At 49.0% G+C, this 19,513-nt stretch overlaps 1 protein-coding gene across 1 annotated transcript in view; it reads left to right on the top strand.

Moving 5' to 3' along the window:
* THOC1 (THO complex subunit 1) overlaps positions 1–15,877 on the top strand; it is a 47,764-nt gene extending 31,887 nt beyond the window's left edge. The window contains exons 18-21 of the mRNA XM_068237235.1: positions 1,502–1,585; positions 11,442–11,589; positions 12,902–12,986; positions 15,396–15,877. Coding sequence (XP_068093336.1) covers positions 1,502–1,585; positions 11,442–11,589; positions 12,902–12,986; positions 15,396–15,691 — 613 coding nt within the window. The 3' untranslated portion in view covers positions 15,692–15,877. The remainder of the gene's footprint in view (positions 1–1,501; positions 1,586–11,441; positions 11,590–12,901; positions 12,987–15,395) is intronic.
* The last annotated feature ends 3,636 nt before the right edge of the window (positions 15,878–19,513 follow it).

Raw genomic sequence — 19,513 nt, forward strand, 5'->3', positions numbered from 1 at the left:
AGTCAGTTATATGGGTTACAAGACCACTGTTGGCCACAATATACAGGTAGTCTTGACTTACGAACAACCTGCCGATACGAACGGCATGGATTCTGAGATTCTGTGGGAACTAGTAAACATTTTTTTTTTCAAATTGGACTTTTGAGAAAATCGATAAAAAAAAAATGCTTTTAAACTTGTACAAGCAGGTACAGGGGGCAGAGGTGACGCAAAGGAGGGCACAGAGGAAGTACAGGGGACAGAGATGGCACAGTGTTGCGACTTAAGAACAGATTCAGGTTAAGAACGAACCTACAGTGCCTATCTCGTTCATTAACCAGGGACTACCTGTAGATTTGTAACAGTTACCCCTCATTAAAATAATTACAACACTCAGACCAGAATCTTTTTAGGAAAAAAATATATACTGTATATACTCGGCTATAAGTCGAGAAATGTAGGTCTGATTTGCTATATAAAAGTCTAGGAGTCGCCTTATATGCGTGTCGGACGTACATTTCTGACTCGCAGCTATGGTAAGTTGTGCACATCAAGCCCCAGCGGCCAGCATGGTGTACCTCCCCTCCCTCCCCCCTCCTCTCTTACTCTACCCATGTACCAGTTATTGCCGTAGCGCAGAGCGATCACAATGGAAGCCACTTACCAACTCCTGCGCCAGGTGCTGTATCCTTCTATCTCCCTCACTCATGCTGGCCAGTGTACTTATGCATCCCTCTGGCTCCCGATGTCATGCGATATACGCTGATCGGCGGGTGAGCAAAGTGAGTGTACAGCGCCAGACTTGGTAAGTGGCTACCACTGCAATCGATCTGCACTACTTTTACACAAAGGGGGAACAGGAAGCAGATGGGAGAAGGACCAACGGCACACATGAGGGGTGGATCACCTTGGGGTAGGGAAATAAAAGCATGCTGGGCATAGTTGGGGGGGGCACGAACACACCGACCACAGTGGGGGGAAACACATAGAAGCTGGCCACAATAAGGGGAGACACACACACAACCTTGACGAGGGAAACGCACAGATACTGGCTGCAATGGGGGGCACACGAAGGTGGCCGCAATGACGTGATTACCTGGATTGGGCGGGGGGAATGGTCGTGGGAATGGGACAGTTGGTCACACTGACCAATTACGGTGGAAAGCAGGGGGACAGATGCTGCCCGCACTGGCCTTAATGATTACCTGGGGAGGGGACAGATTAGAGGGTTAATTACTTGCATTTGGGGTCTGAGCAGTTATTGCCTGCAATTGGTGGCCAGGAGGGGTCAATGGATGCAAGTATTGGTTGTTCATTTTACATAAGCATAATTTAACTTTACAAGCCCCTCTGCTACCCTCTCTCTTTTCTATCTTTATACTACACAAAGGACTTGCGTGAAACCCCCAGAACATATCTTCCCAGGCAGTAAGGGGGATATGTTGCTTCCATGGTAGGTCTTTGTTTTTGTGAGCTGCTCTATCCCATTTTTTTCAATTGTCTTCCAAATCTTTTGTTTCAGAGAGTTCATGCCTACATTGGAGCAGTTCTTTGAAGATGCAATAGAGCAAGCAGATCCTGAAAACATGATTGAGAACGAGTACAAGTATGTTGAAAGCACAACCTTTAACACATATTATGATGTTCTATGTGACAGAATGTAGTCAGAAGAATATATGACATGTGATCCATGCATGGCAAGTCTACACTGCAAGCATTCTTTATAGAAATTCAGGATAATCTCATAACTAATGTCCACCAGGCTGTTTTATCTTCCATCAAGTTGTCTTGATACTATTATTTTTTTCATTAGCAGTCACACAGCAGTTATGTGGTCCAGCAGTCACAGAGCAGTTATGTGGTCCAGCAGTCACACAGCAGTTATGTGGTCCAGCAGTCACACAGCAGTTATGTGGCACAGCAGTCACACAGCAGTTATGTGGCACAGCAGTCACACAGCAGTTGTGTGGTCCAGCAGTCACACAGCAGTTATGTGGCACAGCAGTCACAGAGCAGTTATGTGGTCCAGCAGTCACACAGCAGTTATGTGGCACAGCAGTCACACAGCAGTTATGTGGCACAGCAGTCACACAGCAGTTGTGTGGTCCAGCAGTCACACAGCAGTTATGTGGTCCAGCAGTCACACAGCAGTTATGTGGCACAGCAGTCACTGAACAGAGCAGTTATGTGGACAGATTAGAGGGTTAATTACTTGCATTTGGGGTCTGAGCAGTTATTGCCTGCAATTGGTGGCCAGGAGGGGTCAATGGATGCAAGTATTGGTTGTTCATTTTACATTAGCATAATTTAACATTACAAGCCCCTCTGTTTCCCTTTCTCTTTTCTATCTTTATACTACACCAGGGGTCTCAAACTCAATTTACTGGGGGCCGCAGGAGGCAAAGTCAGGATGAGGCTGAGCTGCATAAGGAATTTCACAATTGCGGCGCATTGCCGCCTCTGCCCGCCCCTCTCACTCTTCCTTCACAGAGAGGGGCGGGGAGGTGGCGATCCGTGCGGCGATTGACGTCACTAGGGGCAGAGCTGATGCTGAAAGCTCTGCCCCTTCCAGGAAATGCCGGCAGATTGCCCCCCCGGGCGATTTGGGGGCTCTGCAGCCCTCGTTTAACGGCGGGGATGCGGCGGATTACTTGGGAGCACTGAAGCGAACTATAAGGAAGCTTTTGCCAGCGAGGGCCACAAAATATTGTATCGAGGGCCGCAAATGGCCCGCGGGCCGTGGGTTTGAGACCCCTGTACTACACAAAGGACTTGCGTGAAACCCCCAGAACACTGAGTCACTGAGCAGAGCAGTTATGTGGCACAGCAGTCACACAGCAGTTATGTGGCACAGCAGTCACACAGCAGTTGTGTGGCACAGCAGTCACACAGCAGTTATGTGGCACAGCAGTCACACAGCAGTTGTGTGGCACAGCAGTCACACAGCAGTTGTGTGGCACAGCAGTCACACAGCAGTTGTGTGGCACAGCAGTCACACAGCAGTTGTGTGGCACAGCAGTCACACAGCAGTTGTGTGGCACAGCAGCCACACAGCAGTTGTGTGGCACAGCAGCCACACAGCAGTTGTGTGGCACAGCAGCCACACAGCAGTTGTGTGGCACAGCAGCCACACAGCAGTTGTGTGGCACAGCAGTCACACAGCAGTTGTGTGGCACAGCAGTCACACAGCAGTTGTGTGGCACAGCAGTCACACAGCAGTTGTGTGGCACAGCAGTCACACAGCAGTTGTGTGGCACAGCAGTCACACAGCAGTTGTGTGGCACAGCAGTCACACAGCAGTTATGTGGCACAGCAGTCACGCAGCAGTTATGTGGTCCAGCAGTCACGCAGCAGTTATGTGGTCCAGCAGTCACGCAGCAGTTATGTGGTCCAGCAGTCACACAGCAGTTATGTGGTCCAGCAGTCACACAGCAGTTATGTGGCACAGCAGTCACACAGCAGTTATGTGGTCCAGCAGTCACGCAGCAGTTATGTGGTCCAGCAGTCACGCAGCAGTTATGTGGCCCAGCAGTCACGCAGCAGTTATGTGGTCCAGCAGTCACGCAGCAGTTCTGCGGCCCATTAGTCACTGAGCAAAGCAGTTATGTGGCACAGCAGTCACACAGCAGTTATGTGGCACAGCAGTCACACAGCAGTTATGTGGCACAGCAGTTATGTGGCACAGCAGTCACACAGCAGTTATGTGGCACAGCAGTCACACAGCAGTTATGTGGCACAGCAGTCACACAGCAGTTATGTGGCACAGCAGTCACACAGCAGTTATGTGGCACAGCAGTCACACAGCAGTTATGTGGCACAGCAGTCACACAGCAGTTATGTGGCACAGCAGTCACACAGCAGTTATGTGGCACAGCAGTCACACAGCAGTTATGTGGCACAGCAGTTATGTGGTCCAGCAGTCACGCAGCAGTTATGTGGCACAGCAGTCACACAGCAGTTATGTGGCACAGCAGTCACGCAGCAGTTATGTGGCACAGCAGTTATGTGGCACAGCAGTCACGCAGCAGTTATGTGGCACAGCAGTCACACAGCAGTTATGTGGCACAGCAGTCACGCAGCAGTTATGTGGCACAGCAGTTATGTGGCACAGCAGTCACACAGCAGTTATGTGGTCCAGCAGTCACGCAGCAGTTATGTGGCACAGCAGTTATGTGGCACAGCAGTCACACAGCAGTTATGTGGCACAGCAGTCACACAGCAGTTGTGTGGCACAGCAGTCACACAGCAGTTATGTGGCACAACAGTCACACAGCAGTTATGTGGCACAGCAGTCACACAGCAGTTATGTGGCACAGCAGTCACACAGCAGTTATGTGGCACAGCAGTCACACAGCAGTTATGTGGCACAGCAGTCACACAGCAGTTATGTGGCACAGCAGTCACACAGCAGTTGTGTGGCACAGCAGTCACACAGCAGTTGTGTGGCACAGCAGTCACACAGCAGTTGTGTGGCACAGCAGTCACACAGCAGTTGTGTGGCACAGCAGTCACACAGCAGTTGTGTGGCACAGCAGTCACACAGCAGTTGTGTGGCACAGCAGTCACAGCAGTTATGTGGCACAGCAGTCACACAGCAGTTATGTGGCACAGCAGTTATGTGGCACAGCAGTCACACAGCAGTTATGTGGCACAGCAGTCACACAGCAGTTATGTGGCACAGCAGTCACACAGCAGTTATGTGGCACAGCAGTCACACAGCAGTTATGTGGTCCAGCAGTCACGCAGCAGTTATGTGGTCCAGCAGTCACGCAGCAGTTATGTGGCACAGCAGTTATGTGGCACAGCAGTCACACAGCAGTTATGTGGCACAGCAGTCACACAGCAGTTGTGTGGCACAGCAGTCACACAGCAGTTGTGTGGCACAGCAGTCACACAGCAGTTGTGTGGCACAGCAGTCACACAGCAGTTGTGTGGCACAGCAGTCACACAGCAGTTGTGTGGCACAGCAGTCACACAGCAGTTGTGTGGCACAGCAGTCACACAGCAGTTATGTGGCACAGCAGTCACACAGCAGTTATGTGGCACAGCAGTTATGTGGCACAGCAGTCACACAGCAGTTATGTGGCACAGCAGTCACACAGCAGTTATGTGGCACAGCAGTCACACAGCAGTTATGTGGCACAGCAGTCACACAGCAGTTATGTGGCACAGCAGTCACACAGCAGTTATGTGGCACAGCAGTCACACAGCAGTTATGTGGCACAGCAGTCACACAGCAGTTATGTGGCACAGCAGTCACACAGCAGTTATGTGGTCCAGCAGTCACACAGCAGTTGTGTGGCACAGCAGTCACACAGCAGTTGTGTGGCACAGCAGTCACACAGCAGTTGTGTGGCACAGCAGTCACACAGCAGTTATGTGGCACAGCAGTCACACAGCAGTTATGTGGCACAGCAGTTATGTGGCACAGCAGTCACACAGCAGTTATGTGGCACAGCAGTCACACAGCAGTTATGTGGTCCAGCAGTCACACAGCAGTTGTGTGGCACAGCAGTCACACAGCAGTTGTGTGGCACAGCAGTCACACAGCAGTTGTGTGGCACAGCAGTCACACAGCAGTTATGTGGCACAGCAGTCACACAGCAGTTATGTGGCACAGCAGTTATGTGGCACAGCAGTCACACAGCAGTTATGTGGCACAGCAGTCACACAGCAGTTATGTGGCACAGCAGTCACACAGCAGTTATGTGGCACAGCAGTCACACAGCAGTTATGTGGCACAGCAGTCACACAGCAGTTATGTGGCACAGCAGTCACACAGCAGTTATGTGGCCCAGCAGTCACACAGCAGTTATGTGGCACAGCAGTCACACAGCAGTAATGTGGCACAGCAGTCACACAGCAGTTATGTGGTCCAGCAGTCACACAGCAGTTATGTGGCACAGCAGTCACACAGCAGTTATGTGGTCCAGCAGTCACGCAGCAGTTATGTGGTCCAGCAGTCACGCAGCAGTTATGTGGTCCAGCAGTCACGCAGCAGTTCTGCGGCCCATTAGTCACTGAGCAAAGCAGTTATGTGGCACAGCAGTCACACAGCAGTTATGTGGCACAGCAGTCACACAGCAGTTGTGTGGCACAGCAGTCACACAGCAGTTGTGTGGCACAGCAGTCACACAGCAGTTGTGTGGCACAGCAGTCACACAGCAGTTGTGTGGCACAGCAGTCACACAGCAGTTGTGTGGCACAGCAGTCACACAGCAGTTGTGTGGCACAGCAGTCACACAGCAGTTATGTGGCACAGCAGTCACGCAGCAGTTCTGCGGCCCATTAGTCACTGAGCAAAGCAGTTATGTGGCACAGCAGTCACACAGCAGTTATGTGGCACAGCAGTCACACAGCAGTTATGTGGTCCAGCAGTCACGCAGCAGTTATGTGGTCCAGCAGTCACGCAGCAGTTATGTGGCCCAGCAGTCACGCAGCAGTTATGTGGCACAGCAGTCACACAGCAGTTGTGTGGCACAGCAGTCACACAGCAGTTGTGTGGCACAGCAGTCACACAGCAGTTGTGTGGCACAGCAGTCACACAGCAGTTGTGTGGCACAGCAGTCACACAGCAGTTGTGTGGCACAGCAGTCACACAGCAGTTGTGTGGCACAGCAGTCACACAGCAGTTGTGTGGCACAGCAGTCACACAGCAGTTGTGTGGCACAGCAGTCACACAGCAGTTGTGTGGCACAGCAGTCACACAGCAGTTGTGTGGCACAGCAGTTACACAGCAGTTGTGTGGCACAGCAGTCACACAGCAGTTGTGTGGCACAGCAGTCACACAGCAGTTGTGTGGCACAGCAGTCACACAGCAGTTGTGTGGCACAGCAGTCACACAGCAGTTGTGTGGCACAGCAGTCACACAGCAGTTGTGTGGCACAGCAGTCACACAGCAGTTGTGTGGCACAGCAGTCACACAGCAGTTGTGTGGCACAGCAGTCACACAGCAGTTGTGTGGCACAGCAGTCACACAGCAGTTGTGTGGCACAGCAGTCACACAGCAGTTATGTGGCACAGCAGTCACACAGCAGTTGTGTGGCACAGCAGTCACACAGCAGTATTGTGGCACAGCAGTCACACAGCAGTTATGTAGCACAGCAGTCACACAGCAGTTATGTGGTCCAGCAGTCACACAGCAGTTATGTGGCACAGCAGTCACGCAGCAGTTATGTGGTCCAGCAGTCACGCAGCAGTTCTGCGGCCCATTAGTCACTGAGCAAAGCAGTTATGTGGCACAGCAGTTATGTGGCACAGCAGTCACACAGCAGTTATGTGGCACAGCAGTTATGTGGCACAGCAGTCACACAGCAGTTATGTGGCACAGCAGTCACACAGCAGTTATGTGGCACAGCAGTCAAACAGCAGTTATGTGGCACAGCAGTCACACAGCAGTTATGTGGTCCAGCAGTCACACAGCAGTTATGTGGCACAGCAGTCACACAGCAGTTATGTGGTCCAGCAGTCACACAGCAGTTATGTGGTCCAGCAGTCACGCAGCAGTTCTGCGGCCCATTAGTCACCGAGCAAAGCAGTTATGTGGCACAGCAGTCACACAGCAGTTATGTGGCACAGCAGTCACACAGCAGTTATGTGGCACAGCAGTTATGTGGCACAGCAGTCACACAGCAGTTATGTGGCACAGCAGTCACACAGCAGTTATGTGGCACAGCAGTCACACAGCAGTTATGTGGTCCAGCAGTCACGCAGCAGTTATGTGGTCCAGCAGTCACGCAGCAGTTATGTGGCACAGCAGTTATGTGGCACAGCAGTCACACAGCAGTTATGTGGCACAGCAGTCACACAGCAGTTGTGTGGCACAGCAGTCACACAGCAGTTGTGTGGCACAGCAGTCACACAGCAGTTGTGTGGCACAGCAGTCACACAGCAGTTGTGTGGCACAGCAGTCACACAGCAGTTGTGTGGCACAGCAGTCACACAGCAGTTGTGTGGCACAGCAGTCACACAGCAGTTATGTGGCACAGCAGTCACACAGCAGTTATGTGGCACAGCAGTCACACAGCAGTTATGTGGCACAGCAGTTATGTGGCACAGCAGTCACACAGCAGTTATGTGGCACAGCAGTCACACAGCAGTTATGTGGCACAGCAGTCACACAGCAGTTATGTGGCACAGCAGTCACACAGCAGTTATGTGGCACAGCAGTCACACAGCAGTTATGTGGCACAGCAGTCACACAGCAGTTATGTGGTCCAGCAGTCACACAGCAGTTATGTGGTCCAGCAGTCACACAGCAGTTATGTGGCACAGCAGTCACACAGCAGTAATGTGGCACAGCAGTCACACAGCAGTTATGTGGTCCAGCAGTCACACAGCAGTTATGTGGCACAGCAGTCACACAGCAGTTATGTGGTCCAGCAGTCACGCAGCAGTTATGTGGTCCAGCAGTCACGCAGCAGTTATGTGGTCCAGCAGTCACGCAGCAGTTCTGCGGCCCATTAGTCACTGAGCAAAGCAGTTATGTGGCACAGCAGTCACACAGCAGTTATGTGGCACAGCAGTCACACAGCAGTTGTGTGGCACAGCAGTCACACAGCAGTTGTGTGGCACAGCAGTCACACAGCAGTTGTGTGGCACAGCAGTCACACAGCAGTTGTGTGGCACAGCAGTCACACAGCAGTTGTGTGGCACAGCAGTCACACAGCAGTTGTGTGGCACAGCAGTCACACAGCAGTTGTGTGGCACAGCAGTCACACAGCAGTTGTGTGGCACAGCAGTCACACAGCAGTTATGTGGCACAGCAGTCACGCAGCAGTTCTGCGGCCCATTAGTCACTGAGCAAAGCAGTTATGTGGCACAGCAGTCACACAGCAGTTATGTGGCACAGCAGTCACACAGCAGTTATGTGGTCCAGCAGTCACGCAGCAGTTATGTGGTCCAGCAGTCACGCAGCAGTTATGTGGTCCAGCAGTCACGCAGCAGTTCTGCGGCCCATTAGTCACTGAGCAAAGCAGTTATGTGGCACAGCAGTCACACAGCAGTTGTGTGGCACAGCAGTCACACAGCAGTTACACAGCAGTTGTGTGGCACAGCAGTCACACAGCAGTTGTGTGGCACAGCAGTCACACAGCAGTTGTGTGGCACAGCAGTCACACAGCAGTTGTGTGGCACAGCAGTCACACAGCAGTTGTGTGGCACAGCAGTCACACAGCAGTTGTGTGGCACAGCAGTCACACAGCAGTTGTGTGGCACAGCAGTCACACAGCAGTTGTGTGGCACAGCAGTCACACAGCAGTTGTGTGGCACAGCAGTCACACAGCAGTTGTGTGGCACAGCAGTCACACAGCAGTTGTGTGGCACAGCAGTCACACAGCAGTTGTGTGGCACAGCAGTCACACAGCAGTTGTGTGGCACAGCAGTCACACAGCAGTTGTGTGGCACAGCAGTCACACAGCAGTTGTGTGGCACAGCAGTCACACAGCAGTTGTGTGGCACAGCAGTCACACAGCAGTTGTGTGGCACAGCAGTCACACAGCAGTTGTGTGGCACAGCAGTCACACAGCAGTTGTGTGGCACAGCAGTCACACAGCAGTTGTGTGGCACAGCAGTCACACAGCAGTTGTGTGGCACAGCAGTCACACAGCAGTTGTGTGGCACAGCAGTCACACAGCAGTTGTGTGGCACAGCAGTCACACAGCAGTTGTGTGGCACAGCAGTCACACAGCAGTTGTGTGGCACAGCAGTCACACAGCAGTTGTGTGGCACAGCAGTCACACAGCAGTTGTGTGGCACAGCAGTCACACAGCAGTATTGTGGCACAGCAGTCACACAGCAGTTATGTAGCACAGCAGTCACACAGCAGTTATGTGGTCCAGCAGTCACACAGCAGTTATGTGGCACAGCAGTCACGCAGCAGTTATGTGGTCCAGCAGTCACGCAGCAGTTCTGCGGCCCATTAGTCACTGAGCAAAGCAGTTATGTGGCACAGCAGTTATGTGGCACAGCAGTCACACAGCAGTTATGTGGCACAGCAGTTATGTGGCACAGCAGTCACACAGCAGTTATGTGGCACAGCAGTCACACAGCAGTTATGTGGCACAGCAGTCAAACAGCAGTTATGTGGCACAGCAGTCACACAGCAGTTATGTGGTCCAGCAGTCACACAGCAGTTATGTGGCACAGCAGTCACACAGCAGTTATGTGGTCCAGCAGTCACACAGCAGTTATGTGGTCCAGCAGTCACGCAGCAGTTCTGCGGCCCATTAGTCACCGAGCAAAGCAGTTATGTGGCACAGCAGTCACACAGCAGTTATGTGGCACAGCAGTCACACAGCAGTTATGTGGCACAGCAGTTATGTGGCACAGCAGTCACACAGCAGTTATGTGGCACAGCAGTCACACAGCAGTTATGTGGCACAGCAGTCACACAGCAGTTATGTGGCACAGCAGTCACACAGCAGTTATGTGGCACAGCAGTCACACAGCAGTTATGTGGCACAGCAGTCAGAGCAGTTTTGATGGCCAGTTGTCACACAGCAGCATTGTTGTTATGTAGCCCTGCGGTCATGGTGCAAAGCAGCTCGGTAGAATGGTTATGTGACCAAGGAATCACAGAATGACAGCACTTTTCTCTTGTTACAGATTCCCTTTAGTGTACCTGAGGCAGTGTGGCAGTAGGGCAGATGGAACACATAGGCATGTTCCCTGCTGCAAAACATCTCTCTGCTCCCCCACTGCTGCGCTATAACCCCCCGAAATTGGCAGCATGCAATTGTCACCAATCTCATAGCGGAAGGAAGAAGAGGTTTTGCCTGCTTAAAGCCCACTGGGGGCATTCTTGCAGGCCTTCCCCAGCTGTCATTGGGTAGCTCTGCCTCTTCACGACCAATCCCCCTGCTGCTCCCCCACCTCCCTGCACACAAAGCAGCTTACACAGTGTGCACTCTGTGAGACAGAGCAGCTCTTCCAGCTTCGTTACCCCAGGGGTCATGAAAATGAAACGAAGGATGTAGGCTGCGGGAGCAGCAGAGACAGCGGCTACCTGATCTGCCCAGGCCCCGGATCAGGTAGCATTGTTTTGTTTGTTTTTATTTATATCCCCACCTCGGGTTCCCTTTAACCGACGAGCTGGAAATAATTGAAAGTATACAGAGCACCTGGGTGCACCAAAGTGCAAAAAAAATAAGTTGCGAACGAATCTCCCCCTAAGGGAGTTTCATCAATTATGTGGGCTTTTGAGGGGCAGCATATATTTACTTACCCACCTTTCCTCCCCACCTAGAAGGGGGCCTCATAAACAACAGTATATGCCTGTCAAGTCTTCAAACAAAATAGTTAGTGAATGGAAATCTGACAACCATCTTTAGATTAATGGGGGTCTAGAGTAACTTTTCCTCCAGAGTGAAAACACCTCCACATGGGATGGGGATGTCACAGTGTCATTGTTTTCCAGTTGTGAGTGATGTGTAAACATTTTTTGATTTTATTTATTTTCACAGGGTGGTGAACAATTCCAATTATGGATGGAGAGCATTGAGACTATTGGCTCGGAGAAGTCCTCACTTTTTTCAGCCTACCAACCAGCAGTTTAGAAGTTTACCAGAATATCTGGAGAATATGGTGATAAAGTTAGCCAAGGAATTGCCTGTAAGTTGGTAACTTATATAGTTGTAAGTATCATTTAACGGATTATGTAGTTACAGATGGTACGTGCTGCAGGACTTCAGTTCCTGCCCAGGGACATACATATTCGTCTCTTGAGGCAGGTGGCCGCCCGTTAGAGGGGAGATGAATGAATGGGAATGCAGTTCCCAATGATTAATCCAAGTTCCCATGTCAATGATCGCCGGCATCAATGAGATGTCTGCGTCATTGTAACTTCGAAGTAACACGTCCATGCATGACTTCCTGTTCGCATACTGATAGTACACTAATAGTAAATAATGTGCGAGGACATCTTGTAGCCAAATAGGAAAATTACAACTGCATACATGTATTTTAATACAAAGACCCACACTTACATTTAAAATTAACTCCTTCCCTCCCACACTCTCCCAGAGTACCCAAATAATTTTTTTTGCATAAAAAAAAATTAAATACCTTAGTGACTGAACTTTTTTAATATGTATGCCACGAGGGTGTATTACTATTATTTTTCAATTTATGAACGCAAAACTGAAAAAATGCACCTTTAATTCCAAATAAAATATTGGCGCCATACATTGTACTAGGGAAATATTTTAAACGTTGCAGTAACCGGGACAAATGGGCAAATAAAATGTGTGTTTGTTTTTTTTTTTAAAACTATAATGGCCAAAATCTGAAAAATAATGACATATTTTTCTTTTCTTATTTCCATTAAAATGCATTTAGAATAAAATAATTCTTAGCACAATTTAACACCCAAAGAAATCCTAATTGATGGCAGAAAAAAAACAAGATCTAGATAATTTCCTTGTGATAAATAGTAATAAAGTTCTAGACGAATGAATGGGAGGAGCGCTGAAAGGTGAAAATTGCTCTGGTACAGAAGGGGAAAAACCCTCAGTAGTCAAGTGGTTAAAGAGAACCCGAGGTGGGATTTACTTATGCTAGTGGGGCACAGAGACTGGTTGTGCACACTAACACCAGCCTCTGTTTGCCCCATGGTGTGCCTCCAAGACCCCCCTGCTCGCCGCTATACCCCCCGCAGTGCTGGCGACACACAGTGTGTCGCCAGCACAATGTTTACCTCTCGCCTATCTGTTAGCGCCGCTCCCCCGCCTCCTCCGTATCGGCCCTTCCCTCCCGCTGATTGGAGGGAAGTGTAAAGATGTTCATGTATTCAAATGACATAGATTGGAAATTTCAGGGAATACTGTTTAGGGTTATATTATGTAATGAACCATGTAGGGTAAATAGTATAGTATATGTACAGTGTTTTTAAGATGTGTATGCTTATAAGTTTGTATTTTTCCAGCCCCCATCAGAGGAAATAAAAACAGGAGAGGATGAAGACGACGATGATGTAGATAATGAATCTTTGTTAAAGGAAACCAATGAAAGTAAGTTTTGCGTTTCTTCAATGTAGACAGGGACTTTACATTTGAAATTTAAAGTCAATATGAGGTGGGCATTTTTGTTAATGCTACCTTATCTGGGGGGCTAGCCGGATCAGGTAGCCTCAATTACTGCCCCTCTCTGCTGCTCCTGTGGTCAGAAATCCTTTACTTTTACTTTCAGCGACCCCAGGATCACGAAGCTGCAGCTCTGTACGTCTTAACACAGAGCAGGGAGGCAGGTTAGAGACAGCTGCCCAATGAGAGCTGGGGAAGGGGTGTTGGGAACGCCATCAGTGGGTGTTCTGCAGGAGTACCACTCCTGCAAGGCATAAAAAAAAAGAGAGAGAGCGGCGCATTGAGCAGCAATTGTACAATCAAGATTGTGTCATTACTGGACACTTGAAGATTTATAAAGCAGTGGAAAGCACTACTTTAAAGAGAACTCCGACCAAGAATTGAACTTTATCCCAATCAGTAGCGGATATCCCCTTTTACATGAGAAATCTATTCCTTTTCACAAACAGACCATCTGGTGGCGCTGTATGTTTGATATTGTGGTGAAACCCCTTCTTACAAAGAAATTCTGAGTACGTACTCTTGGCAGTTTCCTGTCTGAACCTTGCTGCATTGTGGGAAATAGCTGTTTACAGCTGTTTCCAACTGCCAAAAAAACATGCAGCAGCTACATCACCTGCCAACAGTAAAAATGTCACCATGTAATAAATGTCAGAATGTAAATCAGGGATTTAAAAGATTTTACAATGAGCAAGCACTGACTAAATCATTTATACATAATTATTGTAAAAATTAAGCTTTTTTTATTACATTATTTTCACTGGAATTCCTCTTAAAGGTGGCCATTAACGGTACAATTTTTTTTTTCATCAAATGCGATCTTTTGATGCACTTTTTTACGATCAAAAGTAACCAGAAGGTAATTCTCGGTTGTTCCCATAAACAGGTCAATTTTCTCTCCTTTAAGGTGGCCATACATGGTACAATTTTTCATTTTTTTCGATTAGATAATTTAGTTCGATTATTCCGTTAGATCGAATATAAAGATTTTTCCAGCGTGTCCGATCTACATTTTTCTTTAAAAAAAACGGGATAATCGGTCGAATTTCTTGATCGAATTTTTTTTAACTTTCATTCGATTCGATCATTTAGATCGAAAAACGGAATAATCGAACATTTTTATTGTACAGTGTATGGCCACCATAAGATACGATTGTAAAATCCAACTTGCAGATTGACAGTTTGAATACAGAAACGTTTCACAACAATTTTAACACTGCAGTTCTCTGCACAATTTGATCGTAATTATATCATCAAAAGATCGCATCTGATGAAAATATTGTACCATAATGGGCACCTTTTACATGCTTCTCTGCTCTCTGTGATGTGCAGCTATATATTTTTAGTAAAGGACACCACTGTTCCTCATCGTGCTGCCCCAGACTGGTCCCTTTTGTGTCACATGTTCACGCCTAGGTGACCAGCGACCGAAGATTTCATTCTTGACTGGGGGACAAAAAGACGCTATGATTGGCAGCTCTGAATTCCTAAAAAAAAGAAAGTGAGCAGCCAATCCGAATAGAAGTTCTGGGAGAAGTGCAGTTGTGTGGCCAATATTAGTACTATATTGAATTAATGATGTCTGCACAATAAAGTTGTTTTTTGATGTTGTATTTGTGCAGTTTGATATATGAATTAATTTTTAACAATCCCTAGAAGTAGGCCTCTACATGAACTCTGTGTAAAGTGCGCAAATTTTGCCTTTCTGTGTGCAAGGCATGCCAGACCTTGAATGACCACTCCAGCGGAAAAAAGTAAGCGGTTAAAATCTGGCAGAACCGATAGGTTCTTGAAATACTGAACTGCGCATGAGGCTTACTGCAACGCATGCGTGATCGAGCCGGGAGCTTGCCCGGGCCACGCATGCGCAGTTGCGGACGACTTCAGCCGAAGTCGCCAAACTAACTGGGCCACCAGTGGGACCACGGAAGGGAACCGAAGGATGCCGAGGGAAGAACTCTGGAGGAAGTCCCAGGTAAATGCTGATTTTTATTTTAGGACTCTACTCTGGGTCCCTGTTAACTGCTTAATTTTCTCACTGGAGTGGTCCTTTAACTTCTGGATGGTTGCATATGGACTTCATGCCCGTAGTGCTCAATCCACCAGCACCAAAACTGACTGCTTTAGGGGCCAGAATGACCTGGAAGCATTGAAGACTGTGCTGGTTGGTAAAGATGCATCTCACCGGGTACTGTACCCCTGTACTGGCAACATAATTAACTAAGTAAATGGCTTTAGTTTTAACATTACTGTATTTTCCATGTTTTAATGCAGACAGGACTGTTTGGATGTAACAGTCTTCTATTTCAACAATCTAAATTCTGAATTGTATTACAGGTCCAGAGGTCCAGCAGCTGAAACCAGTCACTGGTGTTCTGATTGATTCACTTGCCAGCAAGCTTGGAGAGCAATGGAAAACACTGGCACCTCACTTAGAGATGAAAGACTCGGACATCAGGTCCATTGAATCAGACAGTGAAGATGTAAAGATGAGAGCTAAGTTGTTATTAGTGGCCTGGCAAGATCGAGAGGGAGTCCACGCCACTGCTGAGAATCTCATCGCTGCTCTAAACCAAGCTCACTTGAACAAGTTGGCGGACAGCCTAGCCTGCGACACAGACAACATCACATAACACTGGTCTGACTGGCTGGTTTTGTAATAAAAGGCTGTCATATTGCCTACTTGGTAGCTGTGTCATGTGGCACATTGCTGCTTTCTTACTGTCGTCAAGGAAGATTTATAGGTCTCTTTTTTTTTTTTTTATTTGAATTAACTTGTCACAAACTTATAATAAACACTTTCCTGCTCTAGTCTCCTATTTAGTGGCAGACATATATTTATTGTTGGAAGTGTGTGATATCACTCAAGGCAGGAGTGAGCCTGAATAATGTGACATTGGAGAGGAACTCTGTTTACATCCAAGGAGGCATCAGCTCCATAGCATGCTCCACCTTGTACACCCTCTGCTGTAAGATCTGATTACAATGTGATGAAATGCTACCTGACCACACTAATGCTTTTTATGTAATGCAGTGAGTGCTCTGAACACAGTCTTGTGTGAAAGCTTAAAGGGATACTTAAGCGGAAAAAAAAAGATTTTTTTACTCACCTGGGGCTTCCCTCAGCCCCCTGCAGCTGTCTGGTGCCCTCGCAGCCCCGCTCCAATCCTTCTGTCCCTGCCGGCGGCTACTTCCGGGTTCGGTGACAGACTGGGAACGAGTGATTCTTCGCGTTCCCAGCCATAATATATTGCCCCCTATGCTGCTATTGTGGCAAGAATGCAATAGCAGCATAGGGGGCGATATATTGTGGCTGGGAACGCGAAGAATCACTCGCATTCCCAGCCTGTCAGCGGTTGTCCCCGAACCTGGAAGTGGCCGCCGGTGAGAACAGAAGGATCGGAGCGGGGCTGCGAGGGCACCGGACAGCTGCAGGGGGCTGAGGGAAGCCCCAGGAGAGTAAAAATCATATTTTTTTTCCGCTTAAGTATCCCTTTAACCACTTCCCGACCGCCGTATGTACAATTGGCGGCCGGGAAGTGCACCCCGCAAGGACCGCCGTATTGACAATTGGCGGCGGTCCTTGTAGGGGCATGGGCGGAGCGATCGCGTCATCAGTGACGCGATCCTCCGCCTCCGCCTGGCGCCGCTCACCCGCCGCAACATCCCGCCGGCCATACGGAAGCGCCGGCGGGATGTTAACCCCGCGATCGCCGCATACAAAGTGTATAATACACTTTGTAATGTTTACAAAGTGTATTATACAGGCTGCCTCCTGCCCTGGTGGTCCCAGTGTCCGAGGGACCACCAGGGCAGGCTGCAGCCACCCTAGTCTGCACCAAGCACACTGATTTTTCCCCCCCCCTGCCCCAGATCGCCCACAGCACCCATCAGACCCCCCCCCTGCCCACCCCCCAGACCCCTGTTTGCACCCAATCACCCATCAATCACTCCCTGTCACTATCTGTCAACGCTATTTTTTTTTTTATCCCCCACCCTGCTCCCTGCCCCCTCCTGATCACCCCCCACCCCTCAGATTCTCCCCAGACCCCCCCCCCTGTTTACTGTATGCTTCTATCCCCCTGATCACCTGTCAATCACCTGTCAATCACCCGTCAATCACCCCCTGTCACTGCCACCCATCAGCCAGCCCCTAACCTGCCCCTTGCGGGCAATCTGATCACCCCCCCACACCAATAGATCGCCCGCAGATCCGACATCAGATCACCTCCCAAATCCATTGTTTACATCTATTCTCTCCTCTAAACACCCACTAATTACCCATCAATCACCCATCAATCACCCCCTATCACCACCTGTCACTTTTACCTATCAGATCAGACCCTAATCTGCCCCTTGCGGGCACCCAATCACCCGCCCACACGCTCAGATTGCCCTCTGACCCCCCCTTATCAATTCACCAGTGCATTAATTACATCTGTTCTTCCCTGTAATAACCCACTGATCACCTGTCAATCACCTGCCAATCACCTATCACCCATCAATCACCCCCTGTCACCCCCTGTCACTGCCACCCATCAATCAGCCCCTAACCTGCCCCTTGCGGGCAATCTGATCACCCACCCACACCATTAGATCGCCCGCAAACCCGCCGTCAGATTACCTCCCAAATGTATTGTTTACATCTGTTATCTTCTCTAAACACCCACTAATTACCCATCAATCACCCCCTATCACCACCTGTCACTGTTACCTATCAGATCAGACCCTAATCTGCCCCTTGCGGGCACCCAATCACCCGCCCACACGCTCAGATTGCCCTCAGACCCCCCCCTTATCAATTCGCCAGTGCATTAATTACATCTGTCCTTCCCTGTAATAACCCACTGATCACCTGTCAATCACCTGCCAATCACCTATCACCCATCAATCACCCCGTCACTGCCACCCAACAATCAGCCCCTAACCTGCCCCTTGCGGGCAATCTGATCACCCACCCACACCAATAGATCGCCCGCAGATCCGACATCAGATCACCACCCAAGCGCAGTGTTTCCATCTATTCTCTACCCTAAACACCCACTAATTACCCATCAATCACCCCCTGTCACTGCTACCTATCAGATTAGACCCCTATCTGCCCCTAGGGCACTCAATCACCCGCCCACACCCTCAGAATGCCCTCAGACCCCAGCCCTGATCACCTCGCCAGTGCATTGCTTGCATCTATTCCCCCCTCTAATCACACCTTGAGACACCCATCAATCACCTCCTGTCACCCCCTAGCACACCTACCCATCAGATCAGGCCCCAATTTGCCCCGTGTGGGCTCCTGATCACTCGGCCAATCCCTCAGATCCCCCTCAGACCCCCTTCCGATCACCTCCCCAGTGCATTGATTGCATCTATTTTCCCCTCTAACCACCCCCTGAGACACCCATCAATCACCTCCTGTCACCCCCCTAGCACTCCTATCCATCAAATCAGGCCCAATACAACCTGTCATCTAAAAGGCCACCCTGCTTATGACCGGTTCCACAAAATTCGCCCCCTCATAGACCACCTGTCATCAAAATTTGCAGATGCTTATACCCCTGAACAGTCATTTTGAGACATTTGGTTTCCAGACTACTCACGGTTTTGGGCCTGTAAAATGCCAGGGCGGTATAGGAACCCCACAAGTGACCCCATTTTAGAAAAAAAGACACCCCAAGGTATTCTGTTAGGTGTATGACGAGTTCATAGAAGATTTTATTTTTTGTCAAAAGTTAGCGGAAATTAATTTTTATTGGTTTTTTTTCACAAAGTGTCATTTTTCACTAACTTGTGACAAAAAATAAAATCTTCTATGAACTCGCCATACACCTAACGGAATACCTTGGGGTGTCTTCTTTCTAAAATGGGGTCACTTGTGGGGTTCCTATACTGCCCTGGCATTTTAGGGGCCCTAAACCGCGAGGAGTAGTCTAGAAAACAAATGCTTCAAAATGACCTGTGAATAGGACGTTGGGCCCCTTAGCGCACCTAGGCTGCAAAAAATTGTCACACATGTGGTACCGCTGTACTCAGGAAAAGTAGTATAATGTGTTTTGGGGTGTATTTTTACACATACCCATGCTGGATGGGAGAAATTTCTATGTAAATGGACAATTGTGTGTAAAAAAAATCAAACAATTGTCATTTACAGAGATATTTCTCCCACTTAGCATGGGTATGTGTAAAAATACACCCCAAAACGCATTATACTACTTCTCCTGAGTACGGCGGTACCACATGTGTGACACTTTTTTACACCCTAAGTACGCTAAGGGGCCCAAAGTCCAATGAGTACCTTTAGGATTTCACAGGTCATTTTGCGACATTTGGTTTCAAGACTACTCCTCACGGTTTAGGGCCCCTAAAATGCCAGGGCAGTATAGGAACCCTACAAATGACCCCATTCTAGAAAGAAGACACCCAAAGGTATTCCGTACGGAGTATGGTGAGTTCATAGA

The sequence above is a fragment of the Hyperolius riggenbachi genome, chromosome 5 (assembly GCF_040937935.1).
Source record: "Hyperolius riggenbachi isolate aHypRig1 chromosome 5, aHypRig1.pri, whole genome shotgun sequence".
NCBI lineage: Eukaryota > Metazoa > Chordata > Amphibia > Anura > Hyperoliidae > Hyperolius > Hyperolius riggenbachi.